Genomic DNA, 23,721 nt, shown 5'->3' on the forward strand with positions numbered 1-23,721 from the left:
ATGCGGTGCGTGGAGTATATGTGGTGCGTGGAGTATATGTGATGCGGTGCGTAGAGTATATGTGGTGCGTGGAGTATATGCGGTGCGTGGAGTATATGTGATGTGGTGCGTGGAGTATATGTGATGTGGTGCGTGGAGTATATGTGATGTGGTGCGTGGAGTATATGTGATGTGGTGCGTGGAGTATATGTGATGTGGTGCGTGGAGTATATGTGATGTGGTGCGTGGAGTATATGTGATGTGGTGCGTGGAGTATATGTGATGTGGTGCGTGGAGTATATGTGGTGCGGTGCGTGGAGTATATGCGGTGCGTGGAGTATATGCGGTGCGTGGAGTATATGCGGTGCGGTGCGTGGAGTATATGTGGTGCGTGGAGTATATGTGGTGCGTGGAGTATATGTGATGCGGTGCGTGGAGTATATGTGGTGCGTGGAGTATATGTGGTGCGTGGAGTATATGTGATGCGGTGCGTGGAGTATATGTGGTGCGTGGAGTATATGTGATGCGGTGCGTAGAGTATATGTGGTGCGTGGAGTATATGCGGTGCGTGGAGTATATGTGGTGCGGTGCGTGGAGTATATGTGGTGCGTGGAGTATATGTGGTGCGTGGAGTATATGTGGTGCGGTGCGTGGAGTATATGTGGTGCGTGGAGTATATGTGATGCGGTGCGTAGAGTATATGTGGTGCGTGGAGTATATGTGGTGCGTGGAGTATATGCGGTGCGTGGAGTATATGTGATGCGGTGCGTGGAGTATATGTGATGTGGTGCGTGGAGTATATGTGATGTGGTGCGTGGAGTATATGTGATGTGGTGCGTGGAGTATATGTGATGTGGTGCGTGGAGTATATGTGGTGCGGTGCTTTGAGTATATGTGGTGCGTGGAGTATATGCGGTGCGTGGAGTATATGTGGTGCGGTGCGTGGAGTATATGCGGTGCGTAGAGTATATGTGGTGCGTGGAGTATATGTGGTGCGGTGCGTGGAGTATATGCGGTGCGTGGAGTATATGTGGTGCGGTGCGTGGAGTATATGCGGTGCGTGGAGTATATGTGATGTGGTGCGTGGAGTATATGTGGTGTGGTGCGTGGAGTATATGTGGTGCGTGGAGTATATGTGGTGCGGTGCGTGGAGTATATGTGGTGCGTGGAGTATATGTGGTGCGGTGCGTGGAGTATATGTGATGCGTGGAGTATATGTGATGCGGTGTGTGGAGTATATGTGATGTGGTGCGTGGAGTATATGTGATGTGGTGCGTGGAGTATATGTGATGTGGTGCGTGGAGTATATGTGATGCGTGGAGTATATGTGATGCGGTGCTTTGAGTATATGTGGTGCGGTGCGTGGAGTATATGTGATGTGGTGCGTGGAGTATATGTGGTGCGGTGCTTTGAGTATATGTGGTGCGTGGAGTATATGTGGTGCAAAGCGTACTTATGGAACGTATAGTACACACTCTCGGACCAGGTACAGAAGCTGATTAAATGCTTCTACTCTGGCCCAACAATGTGCCTCAGTCTAACTCCAAAAGTGCCCCTTGTGTGATTTCTCACACCTGTCAATCTGTGGCCTCTCTGAGTGCCAATTAATACCAAATGGATCCCATTTTGTGCCCAAGCTCATTTCACTTGGGATCATTACAGACCAGCAGACTGAGAAGACTTTCATTCAATCAGTGTAGGTTGGATTTGACGATCTGAGAGATGGAAAGCTGCTCCAGCCCACTGCTCCACACAGACTCTCCAATTAAAAGTCAAGCAACAGTGTTGGAGGTGAGGATCAATCTTGTTTTTGTAACCTGTTCATCTCTGTGCTTTTCAGGCATTTGTTGAAGTCCAGAACAAGCTGACGATGCCTTTCCTGGAAAAGTGTCAAGTCAGGAGCAGACTGAAGGAGTGCATGACGGAACTGTTTGACTACCCCAAGTACAGCTGCCCGTGCAGGAAAGGGAAACGGTGAGAGTTGTACCATGGTGTGCCGTCACTCCTTGAGGTGATTTCATTGGCTGCGTTCTGCCTAGTTGGTCGCACTGTGGGTTGGAGCTGCCTCGTTGTGGTGTACGATGGTGTGGTGTTTATGTTACTGGATTTGGTAATCCAGAGGACGAGAGTTCATAAATTCAGCATGAATTTGAATTCAGCTTAAAAAATCTCAAAATGTAAAAGTGACCATGAAGCTGATGGATTGTTGCTAATGTCCTTTAGGGAAGGAAACCTGCCGTCCTTACCCGGTCTGGGCCCAGATGTGATTCCAGCCCCACAACAAACGTGATTGACTCTTAACTGCCCTCTGAATTGGCAGAGCAAATCACTTGGTTGTATCAAAATGCTACAAATGACTGCAGTGGTTCAAGAAGGTGGCCCACCACCACCTTCTCAGGGCAACTAGGGATGGACAATAAATGCCAGCCTTGCCAACGCCGCCCACATCCCGAGAAGCAATTAAAAAAGAGAGATCTGGAAGGTAGATGGGGAGAGTGGTACTCGTTACAGTGCCCTCTAAAGACGCTTAGTTGGTTGCCTGTTGTATGCCTTCCTCTGTACTGCACTGGGAGTGTCAGCCTGGATTATGTGCTCAAGTCTCTGGATTGGGACTTGAACTCATAAACCTTCTGACTCAGAGGTGAGAGTGCTGCCCACTGAGCCATGGCTGGCACCTAAGGTGCAGTGAGGACAGGATCGAGCTCAGCTGAGATGCCCTACACGGTCAAATAGTTTGTCAACACTCACGGTCTAGGTTGGTACCTGATGAACGAACTTGGTTGCGGTGTGGGAGCAGGGGGTCAGCAAGAGGAGTCGTCTTCAGGAGAGGAGGGGAGGGAACCGGCAAGACCAAAGAAGGAAGATTAACAGTCAGCCTGTTCTGAAGACGTGGCCAGGCCTTGTTGAGTGTCGATCTTCTGTTTTTCAGGTATTTTTACTTTCACAACTCTGGATTACAGGACCAGTACGTGCTTTATGTCCAGGATTCCCTGCATGGAGAGCCTCGTGTCTTCCTAGACCCCAACCAGCTATCTGAGGATGGGACCGTGGCCTTGAAAAGTAGGTTGTCCACAAAGGGTGGAGTCTCCGTCCTACTGCTGAGTCTACTGTCCTTCAGGGGACAGGAGATCAGTTTTTAAATCAAATTGAAGTTTTTCTGTGCACTGTTTAGTACTGAGGGGGTTGGGGGGTTGGAATTAGCCCTGATTTTGGAAGGCCCTTGCACTGGCAAGAGCACCTTGACTTGGTTAGACCCCATCTGGAGAGACTGCGTTCAGTTCTGGGCACCGTACCTCAGGAGGATATATTGACCTTGGAGGGGGTGCAGCACAGATTCACCAGAATTATACTGTGACTAAAAGGGTTAAATTATGAGGACATGAGGTTGTACAGACTGGGCTTGTATTCCCTTGAGTACAGAAGATTAAGGAGTGATCTAATTGAAGTGTTTAAAATGATAAAAGAGATTCAATAGGGTAGATAGAGAGAAACTATTTCTTCTGGTGGGGGAATCCAGAATGAGGAAACATAATCTTAAAATTCGAGCTGGGCCGTTGAGGAGTGAAATCAGGAAGCACTTTTTCACACAAAGGGTAGTGGAAATCTGGAACTCTCTCCCCCTAAAGAACTGTGGATGCTGGGGGACAATTGGAGCTTCCAAGACTGAGATCGATAGATTTTTGTTGGGTGAGGGTATCGAGGGATATGGAGCAAAGGCGGGTAAATGGGTTGAGCTACAGATCGGCCGTGGTCTAATTGAATGGCAGAACAGGCTCGAGGGGCTGAATGGCCTACGCCTGTTCCTATGTTCGTATGCAGCTGATGCTGATTGGAAGTTTGAAGGGGTAGAATGCTGAGGGATGTCCAATTCATGCCGGCCGCACGTGAGGTCTTGTCCATGACACAGAGCCGCGGAAAATTTACCGCCCGTGGGGTATAAATTTATATCGGGCATTAGTACAAAACTCCCATAGGAGTCAATGGGAAAGAAGATCAGGCGGAGTGGAAAATGGGGTGTCGATTTCCCCTCGCACATTTTACACTGTCGCCCTAGACCAGTTTATACCCCTGTGAATCTGGTGAAAGTTAGTACTTGGTTTTTAAATTATATCTATCCAATATATTTTATTTTAAAAAAATCATCACACAGTAAAGCTGAAATTGATAGACTTTTGTTAGGCAAGGGTATTAAGGGTCACGGAAACACAACACCGATTAGCCATAATCTAATTGAAAGGCGGAACAGGCTCGAGGGGCTGAATGGCCTACTCCTGCCATGTGTAGTAGAAAAATCTGGTTGTCCCAGGGAGCTTGGTCGTTCCCCAACCTCCTGGTAGACTTGAGGCCAAACATCAAGAAGACCTGTGCTGACCTCTGACCTCTGGTTTTGTTTGTCCAGTGATGGCGTTCTCCGATGACAATGAGTACTTGGCATACGGACTCAGCAAAAGTGGCTCCGACTGGGTCACCATCAAACTGCTAAAGGTCGAGGGTCCCGAAGATCTGCCGGACACTCTGGAAAAGGTGAAGTTCAGCTGTTTGTCCTGGACTCACGACGGAAAAGGTGTCATCTACAACCGTTACCCCGAGCAAGAGGGATGCACGGATGGTACGTGGCAGGGGAGGGCAGGGGGTCTCTGGGGTGAGATGCTGCTGGTTACACTGTGAGGCTGTAACAACTTGCATTTATATAGCACCTTTAACATAGTAAAACATCCCAAGACGCTTCACAGGAGCGATTATCAGACAATCTCTCCACCTCTCTCTCCGCCTTTAAGACGCTCCTTAAAACCTACCTCTTTGACCAAGCTTTTGGTCACCTGTCCCAATATCTCATTATGTAGCTCGGTGTCAAATTTTGTTTGATAATCGCTCCTGTGAAGCGCCTTGGGACGTTTCACTACTTTAAATGCAAGTTGTTTGTTGTAAGGACAGACTCAGGCTTGATCGTGATGCCTGTCACAGTTGAATAACCTGTCAACTATGACTGCACAACAACAAATTGCACATAGCACCTTTTACATAGAAAAATGACCCACACGAAAAATGCCTCTTCTCCGTCTTTCGGATGAAATGTTAAACCGAGGCCCCGTCTGCCCTCTCAGGTGGACGTAAAAGATCCCACGGCCACTATTTCGAGGAAGAGCAGGGAAGTTCTCCCCGGTGTCCCAGCCAATATTTATCCCTTAACCAGATTATCTGGTCATTATCACATTGCTGTTTGTGGGATCGTGCTTTGTGCAAATTGGCTGCCATGTTTCCTACATTACAACAGTGACTACACTTCAAATGTACTTCATTGGCTGTAAAGCGCTTTGGGACGTCCTGAGGTCATGAAAGGCACTATATAAATGCAAGTTCTTTCTTTAAATCCTTTTTGGCCGTTATTATATTAATTCTACCAATTCTTTTTAACATGGCTACAGCAATGTTTCTCCGCCCTCTGCTCCCTTTCCTTTCAATCTCCGTACATTTCCCAGCCTGCTGTTTTTGTTTTTACTACGATTTATTTTTCCTCAGATCAACCGACACACTTCTCTTTCCCAAAGAAACCCATCTGAACCTTTCTTTAACGTACCTCCGACTCCGCCACCCACAGTGTTCTAATTACGTTCGATGCTCGACTTACTGACGATCCATCTTTTCCAGGCACTGAAACCACGTCCAATCTGCACCAGAAGCTCTACTACCATGTGCTTGGCACCGACCAATCACAGGACATCCTGTGCGCGGAATTCCTGGATCATCCCAAATGGTCTGGTGGAGCCCAGGTAATTTATTAATGTCCGCAGCGTGTCAGCTTGGCTCAGTGGGTAACGCTCTCCCCTCCAAGACAGAAGGTGGTGGGTTCCAATCCCACTCCAGAGACTCGAGCTCCATAATCCAGGCTGACGCTCCCAGTGCAGTACTGAGGGAGAGCTGAGCTGTCGAGCGGCTGTCTTTCAGGTGAGGCTTTAAACTGAGGTCCTGTCTGCCCTCTCAGGTGGATGTAAAAGATCCCATGGGCCACTATTTCAAAGACGAGGTAAGTGTTTCCTGGTGACCAGTCACCATTCCCTTAACCAATGGATTAGCTGGTCATTCACATCATTTGCTGCGTGTGGGACCTTGCAATTTAGCTGCCAGCTTTGCTATTGCATTTTTGAAAAGTTCTCCATTGGTGATGAACTGCCTTGGGGTGGCCCAGTGATGTGTTCAGGTATTATATAAAGGCAAGTTATTTTTACTTTGTATTGTCACTGTTAGGGTCCATAAATATAAGACAGTCACTAATAAATCCAATAGGGAATTCAGGAGAAACTTCTTTACCCAGAGAGTGGTGAGAATGTGGAACTCGCTCCCACAAGGAGTAGATGAGGCGAATAACATAGATACATTTTAGGGGAAGCTCGATAAACACATGAGGGAGAAAGGAATAGAAGGATATGCTGATAGGGTGAGATGAGGTAGGGAAGGAGGAGGTTCGTCTGGAGATAAACACCGGCATGGACCTGTTGGGCCGAGTGGCCTGTTTCTGTGCTGTACATTTGATGTAACCCAATTACCTAATTTGCTGGTTGTGGGATCTTGCTGTGAGCAAATTGGCTACCACTTTTGCCTTCATAACAATAGCAGCTGCACTGCAAAAAGAATTCATTGATCCTGGACTGTCTGTTCCAGGCGTAAGCACCCTCCCCCTCCCCCTCCCCCTGCCCTCCCCCCTGAAGCGGGAACCCCAGGACAATATAAAGGGGGCAGAGGCTCAGTGTCTCAGTGTTTCCTTTGTGCCAGGAAACTCGAGTACGAGGTACAGGCAGACGTTAACCTGCCCCAGTGGACGCTGCTGAATGATGATTATTTCCAGTTGGATTGGCGAGTGCTCTGGGTAATATTCAGTTCTCTTTGTTTGCGTGTAGGTCTCTGACGATGGTCGCTACGTGTGGTTATCCATTCGAGAAGGCTGTCAGCCCAAGAACCGGGTCTGGTACTGCGATCTGCACCAGTTACCAAATGGTATAACCGGTAGGTACCTGCCTCTACCAGGCACTGGCCAAGCTGCAAGAACTAGTTACAGTGTCACCTCAGAGATGGACAATCAGCTGAGGCAGTGAAACCCCTTATACACTCACTCCTCGTTCACCTCACCAACTGTTCGGGAATGTACTCAAAGTCAAGGATGAGAAAAGGCCATTGGGCCCCATCAGGCTCATCTTTCCAGGACCCCACTCACCCAGCCAGTGTGCAAGTGCATGTGACCTAGGAACAGGAGGAGGCCATTCAGTCCCTCGAGCCCTGGTGTAATTCTGGTGGATCTGAACTGCATCCCCTCAAAAGCCAATATATCTGAGGTTTGGTGCCCAAAAACGAACGCAGCACTCTAAATAGGGTCTGGGCCAATATTGATCCCTCAACCAACATCACTAAAAAACAGATGATCTGGTCATTATCACATTGCTGTTTGTGGGATCTTGCTGTGTATAAAATGGCTGTCTAGTGTATCTACTTAATGGCTCACTGCAATTCAAAGTATTTCAAAGAAGAGCAAGAGGGAGTTCTCCCCGGTGTCCTGGGCCAATATTTATCCCTCAACCAACATCAGTAAAACAGATTATCTGGTCATTATCTGGTTTGTGTTCCTTTTCTTTTTTCGGTTTTAACCAGGGCCTGGGTGGGGAAGAGATGGAGATCTCCCGCAGAACAGAAGCAGGTCTGAAGGGAGAAGAGGCCCTTTGTGAGACCAGGAGGGGCACCTATTACCTGTCAGGTCACCTGCCCTAACATCTCCTTAATGTGGCTCGGTGTCAAATTTTGTTTCATAATCGCACCTGTGAAGCGCCTTGGGACGTTTTACTACACTAAAGGCACTATATAAATGCAAGTTGATCTTCTTGTTGTTTGTAATTTAGCTATTTTCAAGACTAGAATAACTCATGGCATCATTTTTACAGGCCTCCTACCCTGGGTTAAACTGATCGACAATTTTGACGCAGAGTACAGCTACATCACGAATGAAGGAACTGTGTTCACGTTCAGAACTAACCTCGACGCCCCTCGCTACAGAGTCATCAACATCGATCTGGAGCAGCCGGCTCGGTCCCAGTGGAAGGAGCTCATTCCCCAGCACCAGAAGGACGTCTTGGGTAAGACGTGACCTGTGCCTTTTGGGGCCTACGTTGGTTGTAAGGTTTGTAACAAGAGTGTCTATCAAACCTCGGTCCTCTGCATTTCAGACTGGGCAACCTGCGTCAATTACAAGTACCTGGTCCTGAACTACTTAAAGGATGTGAAGGACGTCCTGCAGCTGTACGATCTTGCCACCGGAGACTTCCTCAAGGACCTCCCGCTGGACGTTGGCAGCATCGCCGGATACAGTGGGCGCAAGAAGAACACGGAAATCTTCTACCAGTTCACCTCCTACCTGACACCAGGTATGATTCACGGAGAGGCTGATTGTAGACGGAGATGGTCAAACCTTTATAAATCACTGGCTGGGCCCTAGCTGGAGTATTGTGTCCAATTCTGGGCGCTACACTTTAGGAAGGATGTCAAGGCCTTTGAGAGGGTGCAGAGGAGATTTACTAGAATGGTCCCAGGGATGAGGGACTTCAGTTATGTGGAGAGCCTGGAGAAGCTGGGATTGTCCTCCTTAGAACAGAGGGGAGATTTGATAGAGGCGTTCAAAATTATATGGGGTTTTGATAGAGTTAATAAGGAGAAACTGTTTCCAGTGGCCGGAGGGTCGGTAACCAGAGGACACAGATTTAAAGATAATTAGCAAAAAAGCCAGAGGCGAGGTTTGGAGAATTTTTTTACGCAGCGAGTTGTGATGATCTGGAATGCGCTGCCTGAAAGGGCGGTGGAAGCAGATTCAATAATAACTTTCAAAAGGGAATTGGATAAATACTTGAAAAGGAAAAATTTACAGGGCTGTGCGGAAAGAGCAGGGGAGTGGGACTTAATTGGACAGCTCTTTCAAAGAGCCGGCACAGGCACGATGGGCCGAACGGCCTCCTTCTGTGCTGGATCATTCTAAGATTTTATGAAGGGCAGATGAGCTTCTGAGCTGGTGGGACTGTGCAAGTGTGAGGTCAAGAAACTCAAGCAGTCCAAGGGAATGTGACGTGGGGTGTAAAAGGTTAGGCAGATCCTCTGGAATGTCGCTTGACATGGCTCCTGGGGGATACCTCGCTGCACTTTGGGTCGAGTCCGTGATGGAGCAGGTTGTACATGGAGGGAATGAGCTTGATGAGCCAGTGGTGGTGTGAAGAAATAACCGAACCTGGAGGGGCCTCTTCGCCCGCTGATTGCCCCCTCCCCCCCCCCCCCCCCCCCCCAGGCCACCGTCAGCCCGTCGGGAAACGCACAGCAGCTTCCCACCTCCCCTCCCCCCTCTCCTATTGGCCAGGCCACCGGGAGAACTCCCCCTGCTCTTCTTCAAATAGTGGCCGTGGGAACTTTCACACCCACCTCAGAGGGCAGACAGGACCTCGGTTTAACGTCTCATCCGAAAGACGGCACCTCCGACAGTGCAGCACTCCCTCAGAACCGGCACTGGGAGTGTCAGCCTGGATTACGGGCACAAGTCTCCGGAGTGGGGGCTCGACCCACGACAGGAGAGCACTACCCACTGAGCCCCCAACCAAAGAGGATGTCACAGGAAGTCTGGGTTTATTTTCATGGGGTCAGGAGGAGCAGGATTGCCAGAAACGCCCACGTCCCGAGAATGAGTAATAAAAAACCACTGATCGAGCACATTGTGAGACACGGACCATGAAAATAATTCTCACTTGATTTTGTGTCCTCTGCCAGGAATCATCTACCATTGTGACCTGACTAAAGAGATTCTGGAGCCCAAGGTTTTCAGGGAGGTGGAAATCAAAGGATTCAACTTCTCCGAGTATCAGACAGTTCAGGTGAGACACTAATGTCTGGACACAGGTCCCGGGAACCTGAGATAAGCACGTGCAAAGCAGACCCGCCAGTATTGGGTGTACTCGAGTGCAGCTCGACGAAGGGTCTCATCTGACGTCTGTCCTCAGCTTTCCCTTTCACACTTTCACTTGACCTGCTGTGAATTTCCAGGGTTTTTATTTACAAATATTAATAGGATTGAAAAGTTTGAATTGCATTTATCCATTTCAGTCTTTGGATGTCCAGTTTGGACCAATGGGCTTGGGGTTTGGAGGCCCTCACTTCACAAAGCCAAGCTCAGAGGAAGGAAAGATCTTGCCTTTATACAGTGCCTTTCACCACCTCAGGACGTCCCAAAGCACTTCCCAGACAATCATGAACTTTTTGAAATGTAGTCACTGTTGTAATGTAGGAAACACGGCAGCCAATTTGATTGGTTCAACGTCTCATCCGAAAGACGGCACCTCCGACAGTGCAGCGCTCCCTCAGTACTGACCCTCCGACAGTGCAGTGCTCCCTCAGTACTGACCCTCCGACAGTGCAGTGCTCCCTCAGTACTGACCCTCCGACAGTGCAGCGCTCCCTCAGTACTGACCCTCCAACAGTGCAGTGCTCCCTCAGTACTGACCCTCCGACAGTGCAGCGCTCCCTCAGTACTGACCCTCCGACAGTGCAGCGCTCCCTCAGTACTGACCCTCCAACAGTGCAGTGCTCCCTCAGTACTGACCCTCCGACAGTGCGGCGCTCCCTCAGTACTCACCCTCCGACAGTGCAGTGCTCCCTCAGTACTGACCCTCCGACAGTGCGGCGCTCCCTCAGTACTGACCCTCCGACAGTGCGGCGCTCCCTCAGTACTGACCCTCCGACAGTGCAGCGCTCCCTCAGTACTGACCCTCCGACAGTGCAGCGCTCCCTCAGTACTGACCCTCCGACAGTGCAGTGCTCCCTCAGTACTGACCCTCCGACAGTGCAGTGCTCCCTCAGTACTGACCCTCCGACAGTGCAGTGCTCCCTCAGTACTGACCCTCTGACAGTGCCGTGCTCCCTCAGTACTGACCCTCCGACAGTGCAGTGCTCCCTCAGTGCTGACCCTCCGACAGTGCAGTGCTCCCTCAGTACTGACCCTCCGACAGTGCAGCGCTCTCTCAGTACTGACCCTCCGACAGTGCAGTGCTCCCTCAGTACTGACCCTCCGACAGTGCAGTGCTCCCTCAGTACTGACCCTCCGACAGTGCAGCGCTCCCTCAGTACTGACCCTCCGACAGTGCAGTGCTCCCTCAGTACTGACCCTCCGACAGTGCAGCACTCCCTCAGTACTGACCCTCCGACAGTGCAGCGCTCCCTCAGTACTGACCCTCCGACAGTGCAGCGCTCCCTCAGTACTGACCCTCCGACAGTGCCGCGCTCCCTCAGTACTGACCCTCCGACAGTGCAGTGCTCCCTCAGTACTGACCCTCCGACAGTGCAGTGCTCCCTCAGTACTGACCCTCCGACAGTGCAGCGCTCTCTCAGTACTGACCCTCCGACAGTGCAGTGCTCCCTCAGTACTGACCCTCCGACAGTGCAGTGCTCCCTCAGTACTGACCCTCCGACAGTGCAGCGCTCCCTCAGTACTGACCCTCCGACAGTGCAGCGCTCCCTCAGTACTGACCCTCCGACAGTGCCGCGCTCCCTCAGTACTGACCTCTGACAGTGCAGCGCTCCCTCAGTACTGACCTCCGACAGTGCCGTGCTCCCTCAGTACTGACCTCTGACAGTGCAGCGCTCCCTCAGTACTGACCTCCGACAGTGCCGTGCTCCCTCAGTACTGCGGAAGGCCCCAGTAAATATAGCGGTGGAGCAGAAACAATGCAGTCCTTTCACGTCACTCAGGCCGAGTTAAAATCGGCCTTATTTGCTCACCAAACCACAGCCGTAATTGATCCCAAGATGGCGGACAGTGCTGGACAGCCCAATTATGGTCTCGATCTTCCTTGTCCAAGCCAGTTGCATTAATCAGTGACAGTGATACCTCTGCCACCATAGCAGGGGAATTCCTAGCTTCCCGGATACTTGCAGGTTGCAGGAGGGGGTGGAGTGTACCGGCCTGGATCGGAGCGACTCAGCTACACAACAAGCCATTTTGCTTCCCACTCACAATAATCGAGGAAAGACTTAGCACACTGACGATCCATCCAGATAGCTGGGGCATCCACCCGCACCTGAGCAACTGAAAACAGGCTCCCATTCAGAGAAACTCTCCCAGCTCCTCCTCAAGTGGCTTAATTATTAGATTCATATCCCACCGAGCGGTACAGACCAGAAGGCCCCAGGTTTGATGCATGGTCTGTCCTGGGCAACTGACCAGCCATGGCGGCAATGGGGCACCCCTCGGTCAGGAAGGGGAAGGATCGGCCAGGGTCCTTGTTTCTGTTCGCTATCCATTGACCCCCCCCCCCGCTGTAAGAAAGAATTTGCTGGGTGAAGAGAGGATCAAGCTAAGCTGTGATGCACCCTACAGTTCAATAACCTGTCAGCACCCATTGGGAGTGATTGTAACTTTTGGCGAGAGTGTACGATGGGCAATATCGGATGGGCTGACCCGTCGTACATCTCTCCCCGAGTTTCCTTTCCATTCAAGTCGATTGTCTTGGGTTTGCACCTGAAGGACAGTCAGGGTCTGGGAGACACTCTGACACCTCTTGAACTATTGCCCACCAAGGAGTTAAAACCTTCAGAAGAAGAGGGGCAGGATGGGAGAGTCAAAGTTCCTGGCAACAACTTATTTACATGTTCACTGATTGGCCCGTTTTATTTGCCTGCTGCATCACTGATGATACTTTTTTGTCTCGAAGGTCTTTTACCCGAGTAAAGATGGGACTAAGATCCCAATGTTTATTGTCCATAAGAAAGGGATTAAACGAGACGGTTCCCACCCGGTGTTCCTGCATGGCTACGGAGGATTCAACCACTCGCTAACTCCACATTACGAGTAAGTTACAGCTGTATTAAGCTCTGTCTTAGCGTGGAATCAGCTTAAAGCCCCCTTTCCAACATGGGGCCTGTGTACAGCAGCTACTTTAGAGTGCCGTCCTTTAAAGGACTGTGAGGAATATTTGGATCCACAATAAAATGTCTGAGATAGTTTAGATTGTTATCGGGTGTCTCGGGTTCTAAATCTGTGATATTTGTTTTTACATTAAAGAGACTAAGAAACAGATATTCTGTTCTTGGCCTTTGAGGCCGTACAGCACAGATTCACCAGAATGACACTGGGGTTAAGGGTTTAAATTATGAGGACAGGTTGCACAGACTGGGCTTGTATTCCCTTGAGTTTAGAAGATTACGGGGTGATCTAATTGAGGTGTTTAAGATGATTAAAGGAGATGATAGGGTAGATAGAGAGAAATTATTTCCTCTGGTGGGGGGAGTCCAGAACAAGGGGGCAGAACCTTAAAATTAGAGCCAGGCCGTTCAGGGGTGATGTCAGTGTCCAACCCACTGCATCAGTAATTAATCTGTCTAATTACTCCCAGTGCAATACTGAGGGAGTGCTGCCCTGGCGGAGGTGCCGTCTTTTGGTGGATGTAAAATATCCCACAGTCACTATTTCAAAGAAGAGCAGGGGAGTTCTCCCCGGTGTCCTGGCCAATATTTAACCCTTAACCAACCAACATCACTGAAAAAAAACAGATTATCTGGTCATTTATCACATTGCTGTTTGTGGGATCTTGCTGTGCACAAATCGGCTGCCGCGTTTCGTACATTACAACAGTGACTGTACTTCAAAAAGTGCTTCATTACGTGTGTAGCGCTTTGGGACGTCCTGAGGTCATGAAAGGCGCTGTATAAATGCAAATTCTATTTTTTTAAATCGTTGTTTGAGGCATCAAAGCTCAAACTGATTCGAACAGGAAATGATTTCAGGCGTCAGTGCTGATTATCGGCAGGTACAATCCCGAGTGAGGTACTTAGGATTCAAAGTCCAGGCTGGTGTCCAATCGCCTGAGGCAGTTCAGACCCATTTTATTATTCCCTGTCATTGATTGTAGGATTATTATGGTTTGTTTAATTGCTCCTCTCCCCTCCACCTGACTGCCACCTGCTCTGCGTTTCCAGTGTAACGAACCTGATTTTCATCAGACACCTGGGTGGGGTCCTGGCCGTGGCCAATATACGAGGAGGAGGAGAGTACGGAGAAACCTGGCACCAAGGTAAGAGATTCCCTGGAATCTGTCCTTCACGTCACTTAATTCAGTACATTGCAACCGGTTATGGTGGTGTATTGGTAATGTTACTGGACCAGTGACCCCGGGGCCCGGACCAGTGACCCCGAGGCCCAGACCAGTGACCCCGAGGCCCAGACCAGTGACCCCGGGGCCCGGACCAGTGACCTCGAGACCCGGACCAGCGACCCCGAGACCCGGACCAGCGACCCCGGGGCCCGGACCAGCGACCCCGGGGCCCGGACCAGCGACCCCGAGACCCGGACCAGTGACCCCGAGGCGAGGCCCGGACCAGTGACCCCGGGGCCCGGACCAGTGACCCCGAGGCCTGGACCCGGACCAGTGACCCCGGGGCCCGGACGAGTGACCCCGGGGCCTGGACCCGGACCAGTGACCCCGGGGCCCGGACCAGTGACCCCGAGGCCCGGACCAGTGACCCCGAGGCCTGGACCCGGACCAGCGACCCCGGGGCCCGGACCAGTGACCCCGAGGCCTGGACCCGGACCAGTGACCCCGAGGCCTGGACCCGGACCAGTGACCCCGGGGCCCGGACCAGTGACCCCGAGGCCTGGACCCGGACCAGTGACCCCGAGGCCTGGACCCGGACCAGTGACCCCGAGGCCTGGACCCGGACCAGTGACCCCGAGGCCTGGACCCGGACCAGTGACCCCGAGGCCTGGACCCGGACCAGTGACCCCGAGGCCTGGACCCGGACCAGTGACCCCGAGGCCCGGACCAGCGACCCCGAGGCCCGGACCAGTGACCCCGGACCAGTGACCCCGAGACCCGGACCAGCGACCCCGAGGCCCGGACCAGTGACCCCGGGGCCCGGACCCGGACCAGTGACCCCGGGGCCCGGACCCGGACCAGTGACCCCGGGGCCCGGACCCGGACCAGTGACCCCGGGGCCCGGACCCGGACCAGTGACCCCGGGGCCCGGACCAGTGACCCCGGGGCCTGGACCCGGACCAGTGACCCCGGACCCGGACCAGTGACCCCGGGGCCTGGACCCGGACCAGTGACCCCGGGGCCCGGACCCGGACCAGTGACCCCGGGGCCTGGACCAGTGACCCCGAGGCCTGGACCCGGACCAGTGACCCAGCGAACATGAATTCAAATCCCACCGAGGCAGTTTGAGAATTTGAATTAAGTTTTAAAAATTTGGTAAAAAATTTGTAAAAACCCAATTGGTTCACAGATGTCCTTTAGGGAAGGAAACCTGCCGTCCTTACCCGCTCTGGGCCTATATGTGACTCTAGTCCCACACCAAGGTAGTTGACTCTTAACATTCCCCTGAAGTTGCCCAGCAAACCACTCAGTTGTATCAAACTGCTACAAACAGCGGTTCGGAAAGAAGGCCCATCACCACCTTCTCAGGGCAACTAGGGACGGGCAATAAATGCCGGCCTTGCCACTTACCGAGAATCAATTTTTTTAAATTTAGACTTCCTGGGTAAGAAAAGATCTAAAAATGGGAAACAACAGGGGAATGTCCACTCCCTTAAGAGTTATCAGTGTAGGAACCACGTGACCCGTTCCTGATTGGCTCCACAAGATCACTCTCTGACTATATTTGGTTTCCTGTCCATGTGGATATCAATCAGAGCACGAGCTGATCCACAGTTTGCCTGGTGGTTTTGTAAAGTTTTGCAAAATTTCTCCAAACTTTTCTGTTAAGTTGATTTGCTGTTAAGTTTTTGTTATGTTCTCCTGATCCAAACCTGTTGTTTAACTGGGTCCCAGTTCCTAGTAAATTCTACTGTTAGCCAAAGTCTTTTATATGGATATATTCCTTGTGTCAAGATTTGCGAATGCATCCAACTGTTTTTATAGCAATCAAATTCTGTCTCGTAATTTCCATCTTTAAAAATCTATACCACAGACATTTTTAGCCCCTTTAATGTTCCTCAGTCATAAAAAGATGAATATTGAGATTGGAATATGAATCTATCGTCACACTGCCCACCCTGCTGTGCAGTGCTTATCTCAGAAACTTCTGGACAGGCCAATCAAGAACCAAACATCCTGGTCCAAAAGTGGAACGTGGTCGAGAACTCACTGTGTGTGTCGGAGCAAAGACCTGCTCCCTCCCTCTCCACACACACCACTTACAACTCCACAGCCCTATTTCTTATTGGGATGTGGGTGACACTGGCAAGGCCGGCATTTATTGCCCATCCCTAGTTGCCCCTTTAGAAGGTGGTGGTGAGCCGCTGCCTTGAACCGCTGCAGTGAAGGTTCTCCCACAGTGCTATTAAGGAAAGAGTTCCAGGATTTTGACCCAGTGACAATGAAGAACGGCGATATATTTCCAAGTCAGGATGTTGTGTGGCTTAGAGGGGAACCTGGAGGACATTGGTGCACCTACCCCATGGCCCACCAGTGAGACATCCCATGTATCCATCCGTGATGTTCTGCCGCTAGAGCAGGTCCTAACTCCAGTCTCATACCTGGGACTCTTGAGCCACTTATCAGGGAAGAGTAGCTGAGATGGTTTCCTGTTGCCTTCCTCACAATTTATATCTTCAGAGGACCTTCTCCTGGGTGGGGCTGTAACCAAGGCTAAAGATCCCCACCTTCCCTTTACGATGGAGGGGGCCACCCATTGGGCACAAGTACCCCCGGGGGACGTCAGAGCCAGAGCTCCGGTGCTCTGATCACCAGGGCTGCCTGGAGTTGGACCTGAACCCAACCCTACTGACTCGGAGGCAGGAACACTACCCCTGAGCCAGTGGTCACTCTGTGCGGATGCGCGTCCTCCGCTGGACGTCAACCCAGTATCTAGAGACCATGGTCTGGTCTCCACTCACCTAGACAGTCTGGAGTGGGGCTCGAACCCTTCACCCGCTGACTCCAAGGCGGGAGTGCTACCACGGAACCAAAGACTCGGTCGCGACCCGTGGATAACCTGTTCTGTTTTTCATTCTCTGCAGCTGGGATTCTGGGTAACAAGCAGAACGGTTTTGATGATTTCCAATGCGCAGCTGAGTACCTGGTCCAGGAGGGATTCACCCGCAAAGAGAAACTCACCATCCATGGAGGCTCCAACGGGGGCCTGCTCGTGGGTAGGGAGTCCCAGTCAAACATTGAATGAGTCACGTTGCTGATATTTAATACGTACCTTCATTCCTACATTATACCAGTAGGGGAAGCCCAGAATTAAACAAACCAACTTACGACTAAACCATTCGGCCCAGGAAAGCAACAGGTATCTGTCCTGCTCTGTGGAGAATTGGCGGGTCCCAGGAGGCCGTGGCAAAGATACAATTGGAGGCCTTAGCGAGAGTGGGGGGCGCAAATCAGCTTCTGATTGCTAGCTACTGACTCCTGCTGGAAAGTGTGGATTCTGGGTGAGGGCAGAATTGGGGTCAGTTGTAACACACTCCGATTTGCGCACAGCAAGATCCCACAAACAGCAGTGAGATAAATGACCAGGTAATCTGTTTTTTAGTGATGTTGGTTGAGGGATGAATATTGGCCAGGACACCGGGGAGAACTCCTGTGCGCTTTTTCGAATAGTAGCCGTGGGATCTTTTACGACCACCTGAGAGGGCAGACATCTCATCCGAAAGACGGCACCTCCGACAGTGCAGCGCTCCCTCAGTAGTGTCAGCCTAGATTTTGTGTTCAAGTCTCTGGAGTGGTACTTCAACCTATGGCCTTCTGACTCAGAGGCAAGATTCCTACCCACTGAGCCAAGGCTGACACACAGTGCTGAGCTGGATTACCAGATCAGTAGATTTAAGTCTGAGGTCACCATGCTGATGCTATGTGGAGCTCCGGCCAGGCGGCATCTTGAGTACTGCATTCAACTCTAGTCACAGAGGCCCGAGGAAACAGGCAAGTCCTGGATGCAATGCAGAGTAGAGGCACAAGGCTAATCCCTAATGTCAGGACTCAGTAATGGGGAAAGATGAGAAAGGCAGTTAGGAGCTGTGATGGGTGGACAGTAGGTTTCTATGGAAGGAAGGGCTAGATGGGTCGAATGGCCTCCCTCACCTTGTCTCAGTGTTATATCAGCGTTTTTTGACTGCAGTATCTCCCCCCACAGGGGCCTGTGTGAACCAGCGGCCTGAGCTGTTTGGCTGCGCAGTCGCTGAAGTTGCAGTGATGGACATGCTCAAGTTTCACAAATTTACCATCGGCCACGCCTGGACCTCTGACTACGGCTGTTCCGATAAAAAGGAGGAGTTCGATTGGCTCTTCAAGTGAGTGAGCTGTGGGCAGGGTCCCTGTCACAGCCCTGGTGTCACAGGCATTATTGGGCATCAGCTGGTGGCATTGACGCATTTCTTAAACATGTGCAGTCAGCTGCAGGGAGCTGCCTTAAAGCACACTAATATTATGGAGCCCCTCAGTTACATTTAGCTGGGGTACAGTTCCACACACACTGTCTCTCACTGGGGTACAGTTCCACAGACACTGACCCTCACTGGGGTACAGTTCCACAGACACTGACCCTCACTGGGGTACAGTTCCACAGACACTGACTCTCACTGGGGTACAGTTCCACAGACACTGACTCTCACTGGGGTACAGTTCCACAGACACCGACCCTCACTGGGGTACAGTTCCACAGGCACTGACTCTCACTGGGGTACAGTTCCACAGACACTGACTCTCACTGGGGTACAGTTCCACAGACACTGACTCTCACTGGGGTACAGTTCCACAGACACTGACCCTCACTGGGGTACAGTTCCACAGACACTGATTTTCAGCGGGGTACAGTTCCACAGGCACTGACCCTCACTGGGATACAGTTCCACAGGCACTGACTCTCACTGGGGTACAGTTCCACAGACACTGACTCTCACTGGGGTACAGTTCCACAGACACTGACTCTCACGGGGGTACAGTTCCACAGGCACTGACTCTCACTGGGGTACAGTTCCACAGGCACTGACTCTCACTGGGGTACAGTTCCACAGGCATTGACCCTCACTGGGGTACAGTTCCACACACACTGACTCTCACTGGGGTACAGTTCCACTGACACTGATTTTCAGCAGGGTACAGTTCCACAGGCACTGACTCTCACTGGGGTACAGTTCCACAGACACTGACTCTCACTGGGGTACAGTTCCACAGGCACTGACTCTCACTGGGGTACAGTTCCACAGGCACTGACTCTCACTGGGGTACAGTTTCATGGCTCTGGGTACTTTACCCAAATGCCCATTTATCATGGGTGATCCTAGACAATGAGTTCCAAAAGACTGTTCCATCAGGAAGAGGTGGTCACAGCTAAGCCTGACCCCGTTCCCCTTCCCCTTTCCCCGCAATCTGCTCGTGTGCACTTTCCAACAGGAACCCTGGCTGATTCTTCCTCCATCTCCCTCGCCCAATGGCGCTATTACCAATTGTAGAGCTGTTACCAAATAAAGGGGCGACCGGGGGAATCTTTTAACGATGATGAATATGAACTGTTTTTTCCCCCAGATACTCTCCACTCCACAACATCAAGGTGCCAGAGGCAGGTGTCCAGTACCCAGCCATGCTGCTGCTGACCGCTGACCACGATGACCGAGTGGTTCCTCTTCACTCTCTGAAATACATCGCTACCGTGCAACACATGGTGGGGCGGAGCCCCAATCAGAAGAACCCTCTCCTGATCCGGATCGACACCAAATCTGGGCACGGGGCTGGAAAACCCACCACCAAGGTGATCGAGGAAGAGTCGGATATCATTGCCTTCATTGCTGAAACCTTGCAGCTGAGCTGGGTGGAGTGAGGGAGTCCTTAGTCCGCAATAGAAAGAACGTTGACTGCTTTTAAGAAGCAGATTGAAGCCCTTGTTTGTTTTAGTTCATGTTCTTCCTTTTCTTTCTGTGCTTCATCTACTGGACTGGTTTCTATTGCCTGAGGGGGTCAAAGAGGAATTTTCCAGGGTATTTTTTCCCTTATTGGCCCTGGGTTTTGTCTATTTTTTTGCCTCCCCCAGGAGATCACACAGCTGCGGGGTTGGGGAGTTGGAGGGGAAGTATCCTCTCCAGCCATCGTGGGGTGAGGGGCAGCCTTGATGGACCAGCTGGTCTTTTCTTGCCCATCATTTTCGTATGTTCGTACCCTCTGGTGGAGAAGGTCGGTGGGACCCTGGTTGAGAAGGTCGGTGGGACCCTGGTGGAGAAGGTCGGTGGGACCCTGGTTGAGAAGGTCGGTGGGACCCTGGTTGAGAAGGTCGGTGGGACCCTGGTGGAGAAGGTCGGTGGGACCCTGGTGGAGAAGGTCGGTGGGACCCTGGTGGAGAAGGTCGGTGGGACCCTGGTGGAGAAGGTCGGTGGGACCCTGGTGGAGAAGGTCGGTGGGACCCTGGTGGAGAAGGTCGGTGGGACCCTGGTGGAGAAGGTCGGTGGGACCCTGGTGGAGAAGGTCGGTGGGACCCTGGTGGAGAAGGTCGGTGGGACCCTGGTGGAGAAGGTCGGTGGGACCCTGGTGGAGAAGGTCGGTGGGACCCTGGTGGAGAAGGTCGGTGGGACCCTGGTGGAGAAGGTCGGTGGGACCCTGGTGGAGAAGGTCGGTGGGACCCTGGTGCAGCTCCTGGGAATAGTAAACGAGGGTGCCCAGCTCATCACCTTTTATCTGAGAACCGTGAATTTGAAATTTAAAAGATGGGTTGACACGAGGGCCCCATTGTGTCCTCTCCCGATCTGCCCATATCACTGTGAGTTCTCAACCTCAGGCTGGTCTCTTCAGGGAAGCCGTTTCCCACACTCGATGACTTTTTGCTTCTCTCTACGTCCTTTGCCAATTTAATGCTCAAATATGAGCACTTTTGTGAAATGGCGGGTCAGGAGATTGAACAATGATAATGTGTTGTAAATTCTCAAACTTTTTGAATCTAAAACTGAAAGTAGAACCCCATTTCACTACTCACCAAAATCGTAAATTGGTCATTTTCTGCCTCTCATCCAGGACTCTGCAGCTCATGTGTTCTGGACAAAGTCACGCTCACCCATTACCCAATACTTGCTGACTTCCACTAGTTCCCCACCTCTCAGCAACTCAAGATTAAACTCCTCAGCTTCAGGAATCCCGTAGCCTCACCACACACGACCTCTATAATCTTCCCCAACTCTGTGTCACCATTTATTCCCTATGCTCTTCCATCTCTGGTCCCACCTCCATTTTTCACTCTGCTCCAAACCTCTATAACGATAGTGGGCCCTTCAGGCACCTTGACCCTGCACTCTGGAATTCCATTCCCAAACCCCTTTTCCCCATTTCCCCCCCCCCCACCCACCTCCGGCTTTGTTACCTCGCTCTCCTCCTTCAAAAAGCCTTCTTGAAACTTGGTCCTTTGATCAGGATTTCAAGCCCCTCCTCTAAATTCTCTCCTGCTACCTGCTCAATGTCCACTGCTCACCCAGAGAGTATAAAGCACCTCAGAACATTTCCATGTGTGAAAGATGATATATAAATGTACGTGTTGCCCTCCAGTGGTTTCCATTGGCGGTTGCTGGAGTTGGGGACCTTGATTTAATAGAAGCTCCAGGCTGATTCCTCATCTAAAGCAGTTTGTAGCCCCGTCTGCCCTCTCAGGTGGGCGTTAAAGATCCCATGGCACTATTTAGAGAAGACCAGGGGAGTTCTCTCCGGTGTCCTGGGCCAATATTTATCCCTCAACCAACACCTAAAACAAATGATCTGGTCATTTTCACCTTGCTGTTTGTGGGATCTTGCTGTGCGCAAATTGGCTGCCGTGTTTCCTACATTACAACAGCGACTACACTTCAGAAGTACTTCACCGGCTCTAAAGTGTTTTGGGATGTCCTGAAGTCGTGAAAGGTGCTACATAAATGCAAGTCTTTCTTTCTCTTTATGGAGTGTTCAGTCTAACACTGAATTATATCCTCAGGTACCTTTGATGACAGTTGTAATTATGATGCTGATTCAGAAAGCTTGTAGACAGCACTCATCTTTGAGGTTGTGTCTGGGCAAAGAATGAAATAAACAGCCACACTGTGTAGATTTTCTCTTTAAAATAACATGAATGGTTAAAAATCTGAATTAAGGCCGAGCCTCCTCCCTCCCTCCCTACTTCATCTCACCCTATCAGCTTGTCCTTCTATTCCTTTCTCCCTCATGTATTTATCTTACTGCCCCGTAAATGCATCTATGTTATTCGCCTCAATTACTGCATGTAGTAGCGAGTTCCACATTCTCACCACTCTCTGGGTAAAGAAGTTTCTTCTGAATTCCCTATTGGATTTATTAGTGACTATCTTATATTTATGGCCCCTAGTTCTGGTCTTCCCCACAAGTGGAAACATCATCTTTATGTCTACCCTATCGAAACCCCTTCATAATCTTAAAGACCTCTATCAGGTCACCCCTCTAGAGAAAAGAGCCCAGACTGCTCAATCTTTCCTGATAGATATAAACTCAGTTCTGGTATCATCCTTGTAAATCTTTTTTGCACCTTCTCCATCACCTCTATATCCTTTTTATAATAGGGAGCCCAGAACTGTGCACAGTACTCCAAGTGTGGTCTAACCAAGGTTCTATACAAGTTTAACATAACTTCCCTGCTTTTCAATTCTATCTCTCTAGAAATGAACTTCAAAAGTACTTCATTGGTTGTAAAGCACTTTGGGATGTCCTGAGGTCATGAAAGGCACTATATAAATGCAAGTTCTTTCTTTCACTACACTATTAATGTCACAGTAGGGTTTTTAGGTTAATGAGATCCATGCCCCATATATTATAAAAATACACAGGTTAAAAAAAAACCACAGACAAGAAAATGTACACAAAACACAATCCTTTTTTAATCCAATTTTCATTTCAAGTCAAATTATAATTCACTTCTTGAAAATGTGTTTGTTACAGTTGTGGATTGCTCCCTGGCTCTCAATGCTTCACAGGGCTAGTCCCTCACACAGCCTCACCGTATCAGTGGTTCAAACCCATTGGGGCTGCATTGCTTTGGTTCCTAGCAGTAAACGATGCTACATTCTCCTGTCACTTCTTTCTCTGTACAATCTCAATTACATCCTTTGGTTTATCCATCGATCTGTAAACAATGTCTTAAAAATGTGTTTATAAAAAAAAAGGTAAACACGATATATATAAATATCACATTTTTAGGAGGATAAGTAACAAATTCTAGTGAGTATCTAGGTAACTATACTGATACATACAAGACAAGCACAAAAAAAGTGTTCACATCTGTCTTATTCACAGGAGCAACTAGAAGAGATTTGGTGGGGGGGAAACGTAAGGAAATTGCATCTTCCTTTTGGTGAGTCCCACTCCTTAGTCACAGTAAGATATTAAATCTATTCTGAGGTAGCTCTGTATAGTTATTCAAATTGAGAAGTGTACACGATCTGTGTATACTCTGTCACTTCACTACATAAATGGCATGAAATATTCGCTTTCCGAAGCACAGGCTGTGACTGAGGGAGACAAATGAATGCTAAAAAGAGTTCATATGTTTCACACCTTGCTATCCGATCTACACTAAACGCCTTTCTACTTATTGCATAATACAGCAGAGTTTACATCCACACAATGGACACTGTTTGTAGACAGACACGAGGGGAGTGCAACAGTGGTCGGACTGGTGAACCCCATCGAGAAAGGGGAAATGATTCCAGTTGTCCCAGATACCTGCAGTGTGATCCTTGGCTTGTCACCAGAC

At 50.3% G+C, this 23,721-nt stretch overlaps 1 protein-coding gene across 2 annotated transcripts in view; it reads left to right on the forward strand.

The window, feature by feature from the left end:
• LOC137342742 (prolyl endopeptidase-like) overlaps nt 1-22,063 on the forward strand; it is a 30,170-nt gene extending 8,107 nt beyond the window's left edge. For both annotated transcript variants that reach the window (XM_068006911.1, XM_068006910.1), the window contains exons 3-15: nt 1,820-1,953; nt 2,909-3,039; nt 4,379-4,588; nt 5,629-5,750; nt 6,876-6,981; nt 7,908-8,099; nt 8,190-8,387; nt 9,769-9,872; nt 12,705-12,841; nt 13,969-14,063; nt 17,009-17,140; nt 18,127-18,283; nt 19,518-22,063. In XM_068006911.1, coding sequence (XP_067863012.1) covers nt 1,820-1,953; nt 2,909-3,039; nt 4,379-4,588; nt 5,629-5,750; nt 6,876-6,981; nt 7,908-8,099; nt 8,190-8,387; nt 9,769-9,872; nt 12,705-12,841; nt 13,969-14,063; nt 17,009-17,140; nt 18,127-18,283; nt 19,518-19,809 — 2,010 coding nt within the window. In that variant the 3' untranslated portion in view covers nt 19,810-22,063. The remainder of the gene's footprint in view (nt 1-1,819; nt 1,954-2,908; nt 3,040-4,378; nt 4,589-5,628; nt 5,751-6,875; nt 6,982-7,907; nt 8,100-8,189; nt 8,388-9,768; nt 9,873-12,704; nt 12,842-13,968; nt 14,064-17,008; nt 17,141-18,126; nt 18,284-19,517) is intronic.
• Nucleotides 22,064-23,721: the final 1,658 nt, after the last annotated feature.

Source organism: Heptranchias perlo, chromosome 26, assembly GCF_035084215.1.
Source record: "Heptranchias perlo isolate sHepPer1 chromosome 26, sHepPer1.hap1, whole genome shotgun sequence".
Lineage (NCBI taxonomy): Eukaryota > Metazoa > Chordata > Chondrichthyes > Hexanchiformes > Hexanchidae > Heptranchias > Heptranchias perlo.